At 43.4% G+C, this 13,779-nt stretch overlaps 1 protein-coding gene across 10 annotated transcripts in view; it reads right to left on the bottom strand.

The window, feature by feature from the left end:
* The window catches only part of APBB2 (amyloid beta precursor protein binding family B member 2), a 329,929-nt gene that overhangs the window by 157,315 nt on the left and 158,835 nt on the right, over window positions 1-13,779 (bottom strand). For 8 of the 10 annotated variants that reach the window (XM_075930527.1, XM_006129478.3, XM_006129479.3 and 5 more), the window contains one exon: window positions 7,868-8,680. The exons of the other annotated variants lie outside the window; for them this stretch is intronic. In XM_075930527.1, the coding sequence (XP_075786642.1) occupies window positions 7,868-8,680 (813 nt within the window). The remainder of the gene's footprint in view (window positions 1-7,867; window positions 8,681-13,779) is intronic. 10 annotated transcript variants of the gene reach the window in all.

Raw genomic sequence — 13,779 nt, 5'->3', positions numbered from 1 at the left:
CCAAATCCTCTTCCCCCGTCCTATACACATATCCCCTCCCAGATCTGGCACCTCAATTGCCTGCCCTAGATCACAGTCCCCTCCTGCCCTACCTCATCCAAATCCCTGCACCCCTCCTATACCCCAATTCCCTGCCCTAGGACACAATCAAATCTCCTCCACCCCAGTCCAGTGCCCCAGGTGACAACTGCCTCCTTCACCCAAACTCCCTCCCTTACCCCAAGCTCTCTTCTGCACCCAACCACCATCCCAGATCCCACACATCCTCCATTAATATGGAAGAATGCTGCCCTTGAACATTTTCCAAATTCTTGGAGTGGCCCCCCATTAAAAATTATTGCCCACCCCTGCTCTAACTGAAGAGTAAATACTTCTCTGTGCATTATTGAAATGCTCAGCACTATGATACCTATTAGATTTAGAAACCCAAGTCTCATTTTCAAAAGGGATTCAGGCATTTGGGATCTTAAAACCCATTGATTATTAACAACAGTTTATTACTTTTACAAATCTAGGCCTTAGACCTGCCCCTCAGCAGAATCTGAATCTATACAATCCCCACCAGTTAATAAATGTAACTGCCATGTAACTGCAGAAGGCAAAATTAGAACAAAATACAAGATAATAAAATAGATGCTGCCATTTTATCGATGGATCAGAATTTAAACCAAATTAAAAGGTTATAAATTAAACAAATATTTAATAAGAAATGGAAAAAGAAAACCTTTGTCCTCCTATTTTTCTGAAAAACAGCCTTCCAGAGAGTAGTCTAGAAATATTCCCTGAGATTCCTTATTGTCAGATTCTCCAACCCAGTAGGCAGTCTTGAAGTGGCTAGATATAATCAGTGGAGAATTCTGCCTGCACAGCTGACCACAGACATAATTCTGGTGGAGGTAACTTTACCTGTTGCCACTCCCTATGGCAGCTGTCCCTTGAATCCCAGTGTGGGGCAATGGGTGGAGGAGGCAGGTTGGGAGCATTCTGGCGGGTCTCTCTCAAAAAATACATTTATCATCACCGATTAATTTGCTTTAGCACATCTTTGTGAGGTCAGAACTGTGGTGAATGAGAGGTAACCATTTTCTAGACATTCCAGTCATTCACTCAGCTAAAGTTTTATACTCACTAGCTGTTAATCCTTTAACCTAACCCTAATAGCTTTGCCTGCAAGGGTTAAACTATACACAGTGGGTACTGAAGTGTCTCCATGAATGCTAGGGAAGCAGGAAGTGAGTTGGCAGGAAGCCAGGAGAGCCAGTGGAAACAGAGTGTGAGTTTTGAATTGGAAGCAGTGACCTTTCCTGTTCCTGTTGTGTAGCTAGAGCAGTGTGTCTCAAAGAGGTCTGCGGATCCACTGTGGGAAACCTGCTAACTGGCCACTGGGGTTTGTTTATTTACCAGCTCCGCAGCCACGGAGCCTCATGGCTCCCATTGGCCCCAGTTTGTCGTTTGCAGCAAAGGGGAGCCACGGGAAGTGGCATGATCCGGGTCACGGTAACACCTCCGAACCAAGTAATTTTTACCAAGCGTGTTTTTGTTGTTGTTGTTATTATTATCATTATTGTTAATAAAAAAAAATCACCCTTTTAAGGCCATGATCGGATTCCTGTGTCCTGGAAAGCGGGAGGTTCTGTGTGCATATGCCAAGACTGCAAAGCCAAAAAGTTCTCTTTTCAGCTGATTGCAGCAGCTAAGTTTTCAAACTCTCTTCAGTGGGAGGGTTAAAAGAGCTTAAGGGTTCCTCACAGAAAGGAAAGCATTAAATTGGTCTCAATATAAAACCCTTCTATGCCACAAGCTCAGCATATGCAAAAATACTGTAGGTTTCAAAATTAGGTTTGCAAGTTTCCAGTTTTGCAACTAATCACATGCCCATTTTGTTCAAAGTAATAAATGTTAACTGTTTCACTAAGAAATATTGTGCCTGAGATTCACAAGGGAGATGGAAATAACGGAAATAAAATCATTCAGAGGAAAACAACAAAATACTCCTTTAACACTGTGATAATATATATTTGAATTGTATATTAACTCTGAACTCTTATTTTAAGGTACAGGTTGGCCTCCCTGGTCCGGCATGATTGGGACCTGACCAGTCCTAAACGACAGAATTTTCCGGACCAAGGGAGGTGTTGCCTGCCACAGGCCCCAAGCCAGCCAGGCGCCTGCCTCTGGTTCCCTCTACCTTCTCCCCTGCTCCGCTGTCGCTGGCTCCTGGCCCAGGCTGCCTTTGGTGGCCTGGATTCTCCAGCCCTGGATTCTCCACCCCTGGTCCATGCTGCTGCAGGTATCCAGGCTTCTCCAGCCAACCGTGCACTGCCACTGGCCGTCAGGGTTTTCCGGCTCCATGCTGCCGCAGGCACCCAGGCTATTAAGGCTGCTGACTCCATGATACCATGGATGCCTGGGGTTCTCCAGACCCTGGGTCCATGCTGCCATGGGCTGCCAGGATTCTCCAGTCCCTGGCTCCAGCACTACTGTGGGGCCCCTCTGCCTCCCTCCCTCCTCCGTCCTCAGCCCCTGCCAGGCTGCTGGCCCTCCTGCCATTAGGCTCCAGGGCTCTCTGGTCCAGAAGCATCCGTGGTCCTTCCATGGATGTGGCCGGACCACAGAGTAGTGTTTTTCAGAAGTGCAACCTGTACTGAGTGCTTTTTGAAACCAGAATTTTTCCCTTTTACTAATGCAACCTATACAATTTAACAATATGAAGAGTTTACCTTCTCGTGGCAAATAAAACTACTTCCAGAAGTTCTGGGTATTTTCAGCCTAAATCACTTCTCAGAGAAAAATAAAATATAGCTAAATGTGTACAAATAAGCCTGACAGGTTTTAAAGTCTAAAAAGTTCATTGATTTGAAAATTTCCCCTCTCTCAAAAGCTGTCCAGAATAAACAAATATTTCATGATACACTGCAGCAGTCTTAAAAAGAAGTAAGGAATACTCGCTTTATTTATGATCAAATATTAATTTTCAGAAAGACTCAGAATATCTAAGGCGCAGCAATAACACATATGATTATATGTAGCATATATGTATTGATATTACTTATTCCCATAAAAAGATCCATTATTAATCCCTTGTAAATTGCTTCTACTTTGATTACATTCAATGTAACTCCAAATCCAACTAAAAATCAATGGAAAGACACAGGATCAGCCCCTAAAAATAAAGTTTTACCCATTATACGGATCATTAAAATACTAAAAATATGTTATTAATCTCTCAGGGTTTCTGAAGCACTCATGTCTGCAATATATGGTAGCTGCCAATTAGTAGGCCAGATATAAATGGTATACATCATGATGTACAGTAAGTGTTTGCAGATTAAAGGTCACAATACCTTCACCACCTAATAGAAAATGATCAGATAAAGGCACAAGTGATTAAGAGGAAAATCAACCAAAACTGTTCTTAACCCCTTTACCAAAACAGCAAGTTCAGATCATTCACTGGATTTATCAGCCAGGACTGATGGTTCATTCCTTTTTTTTACAATCCTGGCAGTGCCCTTCTAGGTTAGATAAATGGATTTAATCATGGACCACAGACTCCCGTGGATGTTCAGTGGTGCAAAAGCTTTCAAATCACTGAGGACATCCGTGAATGGAGTCCCTGCTGACAACTATTTTCAGAAAATGTGCTTGATATTAAATATGTCTAAAGATATATCAGTGAATCACAATTTTTGATGTTTATACCAGTGGTGGGGGTTCATTCCGTAAACATGAGCTGCTGAAACACAACAGCTTTGAAAAAATCAGGTTCCAACTGTCTTTCAAAACACCAGTCATGACATGCGTGAGCTATTATGAAAGAAAATCCATATTTGGTTTCTTAACTTCTTTATGTCACATCAACAAACTATGTACTCTAGAAAAGGGATGGCATCTCAACAACAGATGTAAAATCCCACTTAATTAGTTAACTGGTTAAACATTAAGTTTAATTGGCTAATTTATTAAATGGAACAGGTGGGGGAGGAGGGCAGTTCCAGCTCGCTGGGTTGGAGTGGCCCCGATGCCACAGGCAGGGCTGCTGGCTTCCAGCCCACGTAAGCAGCAAGTTGGCAGCTTCATGGGGCGGGGAAGGACGGGGTGTCAAGGGACAGCTGAGCTGCTGGCTCAAGGGCTGGGAGTTGGCAGGCTTACACTGGGCAGAAGCAGCAGTGAGAGAGGGGTTGCCACCTCCGAGCTGGCAGCTACCCCATCTGCCGCTGATTCTACCCGCCTACCCCCCTGCGCAAGGCTGCTGACTCTAGGCCCAGCAGCCCCATTGGGCTGGAGTAGCCCTCCTCCCATGACCCAGGTAACTGGTTAACCATTTTCCTTAAATGGGTGATGCTTACCCAGTAACTGGTTACCCGTTCACATCCCTAATCTCAACAATAAGCTTTTTGACAAGCCAGACAATAAACTAGCACAACACTCAGGTGCTTTAGTGCAGTGGGAGTTTTTGAAAGGGCACTCATGGTAAAAATCCTTAAAATTTACAAAAACCTTAGCCTCTTAGGAAAAAACATATTAAGAACAAAGAAATTGCCATACTGAACCAAGCCAATGTTTCATTTAATTCAGTGCTCTGTCTCCGTCTCCAACAGTGACCAGTAGTAGAGGCTTTGGAGCAGTAGTTCTCAAAGTGTGGTTGGGATCCCACAGTGGGTCATGACCCCATTTTAATAGGGTTACCAGAACTGGCTTACACTTGCTGGGTCCAGAGCCAAAGCCTGAGCCCCACTGCCCAGGGCTAAAGCTCTTGGATTTTGGCCTCTCCATCTGGGGCAGTAGGACTTGGCTCAGAATTTAGTCTCCCCTCCTGTGGTTGTGTAGTAATTTTTCTTGTCAGAAGGAGGTCACGGTGCAATGAAGTCTGAGAAGCTCTGCTTTACAGGAATGAAAAAGAAGCCCTCATAACACATGAAGTGACTTTGGTTTCTCCCAGGACTGAATTAGTTTCTCTCCATTTTTTAAAATTATATTTTCCTGTAGCTCAAATATAAAGGAATAAAAAAGTTCAGAAGCGAAACAGTGGTCCCGCTGACTTCAGCAAAGCGATAATTTCAGCACAGAAACTACACCATTCCAGGTATTTCGTTACAGAAAAGCTAAGCCCACTTCACGGCACCATGAGATCTAGTCTACACTACCAGAGACTGTCAATCTAAATTCAGCTACATGAATAACATAGCAGAAGTCGATTTTCTTAGATCTACTTATTGCAGTAAGTCAACAGCCGACACTCTTCTGTCGACTCCCATTACTCCTCTCGTTCTGATTGAGTACTGGAGTCGACAGGAGAGTGTTTTGTGATCGATTTATTAAATCTTTACTAGACTTCCGCTGGATCAATCACTGCCCATTGATCCAGAGGATAGTGCAGACATGCCCTTAACAAGCTCATTCTGGGGGAATAAATGGAGCCTAAAGTTAGTAAAGGCAGTCCCCGGGTTACGTACAAGATAAGAACAAACCTACAGTCCCTAAGTTGAATCTGTATGTATCTGGTCAGTTTCAGCAGCAGCTGACTTGGGGATGCCTGGGGTTCTTAAGTTGAATCTGTATGTAAGTTGGAACCGGCATCCAGATTCAGCCGCGGCTGAAACTGACCAGCGGCTGACTACAGGAAGCCCGAGGCAGAGTTGCTCTGCCCCGGGCTTCCTGGAATCAGCCGCTGATAAGTGGTCCCGCTGACTTCAGCAAAGCGATAATTTCAGCACAGAAACTACACCATTCCAGGTATTTCGTTACAGAAAAGCTAAGCCCACTTCACGGCACCATGAGATCTAGTCTACACTACCAGAGACTGTCAATCTAAATTCAGCTACATGAATAACATAGCAGAAGTCGATTTTCTTAGATCTACTTATTGCAGTAAGTCAACAGCCGACCAGGGAGACATGGAGCAGCTTTTCTCGCCCCGGAGGACGCAGGCGGCGGAACCGCGGCGCACCTGGGCGTCCCGCCGCTCCCATCCTCCGGGGAGAGAAAAACCCTGTTCGTAACTGCGGATCCGACATAAGTCGGATCCACGTAACTCGAGGACTGCCTGTATTTTAAGAAGCTGACCTTACTTCAACTTAGACTGTCCCCACTTAACAACATTATCTCTTAAATAATGCCTGCTTATAATTCACTGGGGGGGAGGGGGGGGGGTGGAGATTATTTACTACTGCTTTTGTCTGTGGGAGACAATTGTTTCGGGGGGGGAGGGGAACTGTCACAATATTTTTAAAACTATTTTTAAACGAAAGCTTACATTCCACAATAAAGGAAAAATATCCAAAAATTGCTCAAAGCCTCTAAAGATTATGGAATAAAAGAGCTTATTTGTACCCATAGTTCTCCAGGGCCTCAGCTGTGTAAACTATCAATTACGCGGAGAGCTAATGGACACAATATTAAACAATTTAATCAAACATACACTGTAGATGCCACTAACATTTTCTTTAACTAGTTTCTTGCTTTAGACAACCAAGTCGCAGCCTGTACATGATACACACGAAGAAAGACTTTCAAATCAGAAACTGAGATCTTATTACACTGACCATATCTAGTCTGATAAAAAGAAATCTCTAACTCTAAATGCTGATGCAATACAATATTAATAATTATTAATAATGGAGAAAGGAACTAAAAATAGCACACACCTGGTATTAATGGTTTGTTTGGAGTTTGTGTTAGTTTGTTTTATATTTTTAATACTTATAGTTGACAGGACCAAATATACCACTTCGTCAACTAGGCATAACTCCAATGAAATCACAAGCATGGGATGGATTTACTCCAGCTGTGAATTTGGCCAATAATGTACTGTTGAACAATTTTGATAGGAAAGTAAAGTACTGCCGTAGTGAAACTCATGTTTACTGCATACCTAGTAAAGATCAACTGGGGACAGAGAATAGGATTTGAGATAACGCGATTTGTCCCCCCAGAAATTAATGTCCTTTTACACAAATCCAAAACCAAAAAAGTAACAATGTCCCTTAACTACAGTAAATGAATTATTTGCAAAAATAACATAGAATAGCAACAGTGCTACCACCCTACTCATCATTACAGTTCCAATAATTAATGGGACCCACGCTCTCAAAACATGAAGCCCAGTGATGTCAGCTTCCGAATTAGCATACAGAACAATAGCATCCAGCATAAGGTGTATTATTTAAATTTCAGATTTTATTTAAAAGCGTCACAAATTGTTTTTTTTTCCCCCTAACAACTTTGAATTTTTTTTTAAAACATCCATCTTTCCTCCATGTAAAAGCTGAAAAGTAACATCTTTTACCCTGTAGGTTTCGTACTCGTCTATCATGTACTAGAATGACCAGTTAACATCACCACTATTTGCATTAGATGCACCCTCTGTTTGTTTTATATGAATAATTTCTCAGCAACAAAGGGTTAGGTGTTTAAAAGAAATGAATGATTATCATTTAAAAGTAATTAAAACTTCAGATTTAAAAAAAAATTAAAGTCTAATTCAGGATCCATCATCACTGGACTACAGCTGTGGTACCTGATAAAGTCCCTTTTATAGAAGGTTGTCAGCTTTATTAACTTCATGAGGAGCCATGCAACAATCTAACCTTTGGGTTTAGCTATGCTCTACTTTATGTATTTCAGTGTCAAAAGAGGCCATAGTGATTATCTAGCCTTATCTTGTAGCTCATCACTCTCCCAAAACAAGCTACTGCTTGGTAAAGAGCATTAAGGGGCATCTTGCTATTTTCAATTTCTCTTTTTTTGCCTCAGATTGTCTCACTTATCCCCAACTGTCTGCACAATGAGATTAAAGAGAAATGCCAAACATATTTTAGAGTGGTAGTTACTAAGAGCTGAGGAAAACATTTCTTCACTTTTGTACCTGTTTCATCAGGTGAACTTGGAGAAGCACTGTCCTGTGATAACGTTGTCCAGCTGGAATCTTCATCACTTGGAGCCAGATTTTGAATCCGATGTAATGCACAATCTGTTTTGGCTCCAGTTTTAGGATGGTCCTTCTTAGTCTCAGGACTTGATGATACAGTGGCTACTTGGCCATCTTCTGGACTGGACAGCTTGTTTTGTTTCTGAGGCAGTATATCCCCATTGACAATCACGGTGGAAGCCTGGCTGTTACTTTGTGCTGCTTTCTCCTCCATCACTACATGACTGTTCCCAAAATTCTGTTCTAATTCCCTGGCTGATGTTTCCAGATCTGCATAGTAATTTAGGAAGCTCTTGGTCCTCCTAGGTTGAGAGGAGAATATTTCGCAGCCTGCAGAATCCTGAGGGGTTGCTTCTTTACCTTCTAACTTCTCAGAAGTAATGTTTATCCCTGCAGTTGTAGTGAGATTTTTGTTGGGATCCTGCTGCCCCTGCTCTGCTGCTTTTCTAAGCTGATTTTCTCCATTCTTCACCAGCTTTATATTAGCAGAGTTGTTCCCCAGAAGGGGCTGTGCTGCTGGATCTGAAAGGCCCATGGCTGTCTGAATGTTAGTTAATGCATATTTTTTCCTGCATTTTGGGGGAGTGCTGTTCTTTGTTTCTGTATGCTTCATTTCCGCATTCAACAGTTCATTATGGGAGGAGCGCAAGTTAAGAGTATTAGGGGGAGTGGCTGGATTATTGCGATTCACAACGTCGGTTGTGCTACTGCTTGCCATAAACACAGCCAATGCGTCCACACTGGAGTCAACTAGAAAAGAAAAAGAGATATTCATGAGATACTCCTTGTAGTAGAGCTTTTGGAAAAGGGATACAATGCCTTTAACTGGTAAACAACAGTTTCTATAAACTAAGTGGAAGGGAAAACAGATACATTAAAAAAAAAGATCAGTTTGTCAAATATGAAAATTCAAAAGCAAAAAAGGTGGTGATGACACTGGGGAATGTTACGTTGTTAATAAAGGTATACAATATTTTTACTCCAATTTTTATTTTACATTTTTGAATGTTTGAGCTACAGTAAAACTCCAATTGTCGGCATCCAGTGGTCCGGCACTCCCGATAGTCCAGCACCAACTGGAATCCGGAAGTGCTCCAGCCAGAAGACAACTGGAGCTTCTCCGTACCGCTTCCCCAAGTGTGCTGCTGCCGCTGATTAAACTGACCAGTGGCGGACTTGGGGAAGATGCGCAAAGCAGAGCAGCTGGGGTGCTGCCGAGTTGGTCCCGCAGTGCCGACCCTCACCCCCCTGCTCGGCGCCCGGCAGCACCCCAGATGCTCTGCTCCGCCAAGCGGCAGACTTGGGGAAGCTGCGGAGCAAAGCAGCTGAGAGTGCTGCTGGGCACCGAGCAGGGAGGTTAGGGGCGGCGCTCCAGGACCAACCGGGCAGCACCCCAGCTGCTCAGTCCCTGGCTTCTCCAAGTCCTCCACTCGTCAGTTTCAGAAGCGGCTGAATCTGTCGGCAGCAGGTGCGCGGGGCTTCCTCCACCTCCCTGCATAACGGTGGAGGGTTCGCCCCACGCCGCGCCATTTCCCCCCTCCCCCCCCCCTCAACCCTTCACAGCTCCCCTTCCGGAGTATCTCCTGATACTCTGGCATATCCGATAATCCGGCACCCCCTGGGTTGAAAGGTGCTGGATTATTGGAAGTTTACTCTACTAGGTATATTTTGGGGAGGAAAAGAAGTATTTTGCATCTGCTTTGGAGTTCTGAAGTTCATTATCCTCTTTCTCACTAAAATGCATGGTTTCACCGCCTCCTGAGCCAAGAAGTAGGGCAAGAATTTATTTAGGACCCACCAATAGTGAGTTGAAGAGTAGGGTGTGTCTAGATTACAGAGTTTTGTCGACAAAACTCTACCTGCGTCTGCACTACCGCTGAGTTCTGTCGACATAACGTCGACAGAACTCAGCAGTTTTGTAGACGCTGGTAAACCTCATTTTACGAGGCATAACGCGTTCTGTCGACAGAAGGTGTTATTGCATCTAGGGTTGTGTCTAGACTACAGGGTAGACACTCTTTGTCGACAGAAGCTTTGTCGACAGTATCTGTCAACAAAGCTTCTGTCGACAAAAGCCTGTAGTCTAGACGTACCCTAAGTGGCCCTACAGATCAAAGCAACATACTGCTACCTTTCTACCCTGGCAGAAATGAAACATTGTTATTGCTTATTTTAGGTCATCTCTGATAGATGTCTATCCAACCTGCTCTTAAATATCTCCAGAGATGGAGATTCCACAATCTCCCTAGGCAACTTATTCCAATCTTCAACCACCCTGAGAGTTAGCAAGTTTTTCCTAATGTCCAACCTAAGCCTCCCTTGCTGCAACTTAAGCCAATTGCTTCTTGTCCTATCCTCAGATGTTAAGGAGAGTAATTTTTCTCCCTCCTCCTTGTAACATCCGTTTAGGTACTTAAAAGCTGCTATCATGTCTTCTCTTTTCCAAACTAAACAAACCCAATTCTTTCAGTCTTCCCTCATAGCTCATGCTCTGTAGATGTTTAATCATTTTTGTTGCTCTTCTCTGGACTCTCTACACAATGGCTTCGTCTATGCCTCTCCCGGAGGGGCATAAGGATCTTGCACAAAATAGGGTTTTTGTGCAACACAAAATGTCCACGCTACTTTTTTTTCCCCCCCCTCACAAAAACCCTTTGTGCAAAAACGGCTTGCATAAATTATGCAAACGAGGCACCGTGATATGCTAATCCATGCCTCATTTGCATACTCGCTGCCGGCAAAACCAGCAGTGCAGACATAGTCAATTTGTCTACATCTTTCCTGAAACATGGTGCCCACAACTGGACTCAATACTCCAGCTGAGGCCTAATCAGCACAGTTCATAATCAGTCCATAACTGAGCTACAACATTCTTCTACTTTTCTTACTTTTCTTGCAACTTGTGGGCAACTCTCTGACATCATGATATCTGAAACACTGGTCAAGCTTCCAGAGAACTAGGCTTGGGCAGGGAGGGGATTTTCAAATAAGGTTGCCAACTTTGTACCCGGGAATAACCGAACACCTCCCTTGCAAGGCCCTCCCCATGTCCCATCCCGCTCACTCCATTCCCTAGTCACCCTCATTCACTCACTCACTCACTCACTCACTCACTCACTCACTCACTCACTCACTCACTCATTTTCACTGTGCCGGCTAACAGGGCAAGTTGTGGGAGGACCTGATGGCTCCAACTGGGGGTGCAGGCTCTGGGGTGAGGCTGGGGGATGAAGGGTTTAGGTTGCAGGAAGAGGCTCTGGGCTGTGGCTGAGGGACCTGCTGGGTGGAAGGTAGAATCAAAGCTGGGACAGGGGGTTGTGGCCTGGAGGTGTAAGAGGTGTAGGTTCCAGGTAGCACTTACCTCACACAGTTCTTGGAAGTAGTGGTATGCCCTCTCAGCTCCTACATGGTGGCATTTGGGGCAGGGACAGCATGCAAAGCCCCTCAAGATGCCCTGGCCTCTTATGCATAGAAGCTGGAGGGTGAACATGCCAGCTGCTTCCTGGGAGCTGCGTAGCATGGAGGCTAGCAACCAATCTGCCAGCCCCACTGTGCGGCACTGCCAATCAGATAGTTAATGGCTCAATCAGCGGTGCTGACCAGAGCTGCCAGGATCCCTTTTCGACCGGGGATCCCAGTTGAAAACCGAACACCTGGTCATCCTACTTTCAGACCAATGAAATGATCAAAGAGAGTATTTTTTTATATATTAAAAAGTATCCATGGTTTCCCCTGCTGCCTATTGTCACTCCCATGGTAAAGTATGACTTCCATTAATAATAGAAAATACACCATGAATTCTTCCTGTGACTCACTCGTTTGAGAAATGCAAACAAATTATAAACCAATTAGTATTCACTCCCTCTGACAGAGTATAAAGCACTCTCTCAGTTGTTGCTAGTTCTCTCAGAAAAGGCTGATTTGTGATATGCCTGTTGCACACTAAAATGAGGGTGTGACTTCAGATATATCCATGGATAAAAGAGTACAGTTTGAGCTGGTTGCTAGGAGAGCATTCCAGTTAAGCTATATTGTGCATCTGAGTATTCAATCTGTGAAAGAAAAGACTACTCTAAAATATGGATTTAGAGAAAATAAATTCTTTATGGACTCCTTATATATAAAATATAAGGAACACTATATGAAAGGTTTATTTAAATCCAGGTACACCTGTTAAATTTAGTGTTTAACATTTTCAAATTTGTATACTTCATTTTGTTTTAACTTTAGAGAACAGACTAATGTATCCTTTATCTTTTCCTCTATGCCAAAGGAATCCCAGTCTTAAGAGTTACAAAAGGGTTTAAACACATGATTTTTCATTATTTGATTACCATGATTTCCTCAAATTCTGGTCTATTAGTCTTTTAGCTTTAGTTTTTGATTAATAATAAATACATATATTCAAGTATTCAAATTGTAACCATAGCACATTAAAAAAAATCAAAGTATCAGAAATTAGTGTGTTTTTAGAGGTAAATAAATACTTTTAGGAGTTGTCATCACACATCCTCTCTGTCTGATTGATCCTTCAGGATGCAAAGTAATATTATGACTCATATGGTTGAGGACTCCACATAAAGTTATGAACAAGTGCCCTCCGTTATAAAGGAGCTTCAGGGGGTAGCCGAGTTAGTTTGTTACAGAAAAAAAACAGCAAGCAAATGGTCTGGTAGCACTTTATAGACTAACAAAACATGTAGATGGTATCTGAAGAAGTGGGCTGTGCCCACAAAAGCTCGTGATACCATCTACATGTTTTGTTAGTCTATAAAGTGCTACCAGACCATTTGCTTGCTGTTTTCTCTGTTATAAAGGAATGTATGTAGATTTTTTTTGTCTTATAAAATGGAGCAATTTGAATTTATTGACTAGCTTTTTAAATTTCTTGTGGTTTTCATGAAGCCTGAAGGCAATATAGAAGTTATATGCTCATAGACTTTAAGGTCAGAAGGGACCATCGTGATTATCTAGTTTGACTTCCTGTACATTTCAGTTCACAAAACCTCACTCGCCCTTCCTTGACCTATAGCTTATAGCTATAGATTCTTGTTAAATTTAGTGTTAACTCATTTTCAAAATTGCTTATTTCATTTAAACCTTAGAAAATGCATCCTTTCTCTCTCTCTTTTCCTCTATGCCACATAGAGTTCCACTCCTAAGAGTTGCAAATGGGTTTAAACACATGATTTTCCATAATCTGATTATTGTGATTTCCTCAACCTTCTGGCTGAGTTACTGAAATCCTCACATTATGATTTAAAGACTTCAAATTACAGATAATCTGCTATCTTCACCCTGGCCCCATGCTGCCAAGGAAGGTGGAAATCCCCAGTGTCTTTGACATTATGACTCAATGACAATTCCTTCTTGACCCCTCACATGGTAACAAGTTAGCACCTGAGCATGTGGAAAGAACAGGGCTGGGCAAAATGCAGCCCACAGGCCAGATTCAGCCCGCCAAGCCACCAGATCCAGAAACGCGGCTGCAGGGCTCTGTTTCTGTTTTGAAACTGGAGGGAAGGGGGAATGTTTTAGGAGCTGCCCCGCCCCCAGCACATTCCCATTCGCCAGTTTCTGGCAGAAACCGGCCAATGGGAGCTTCTTGTTAGAAAATCAGGCAGCTAAGAAGAACCATACCCCCTCTTCTCATCTCAGTTTTACATGAAGCACATGGCCAGGCAGGGAGGCTGGCTGCCTGGGAAACATTTTAAGCTCTACAGGCAGGCAGGCTAGTTTGGCAGCTGACAAGTAAGTCTCTTGGCCACAGCCTGCTTCTGGAACCCCAGCCCTTCCCTGCCCCAACTCTCTGTCCCCCTCCCCCCCACTCAACATGTTTAAACCCTCTG

Source organism: Pelodiscus sinensis, chromosome 5 (genome assembly GCF_049634645.1).
Source record: "Pelodiscus sinensis isolate JC-2024 chromosome 5, ASM4963464v1, whole genome shotgun sequence".
NCBI lineage: Eukaryota > Metazoa > Chordata > Testudines > Trionychidae > Pelodiscus > Pelodiscus sinensis.
The sequence above is the reverse complement of the archived record's forward strand: the minus strand, read 5'-3'. Positions and strand labels throughout refer to the sequence as shown.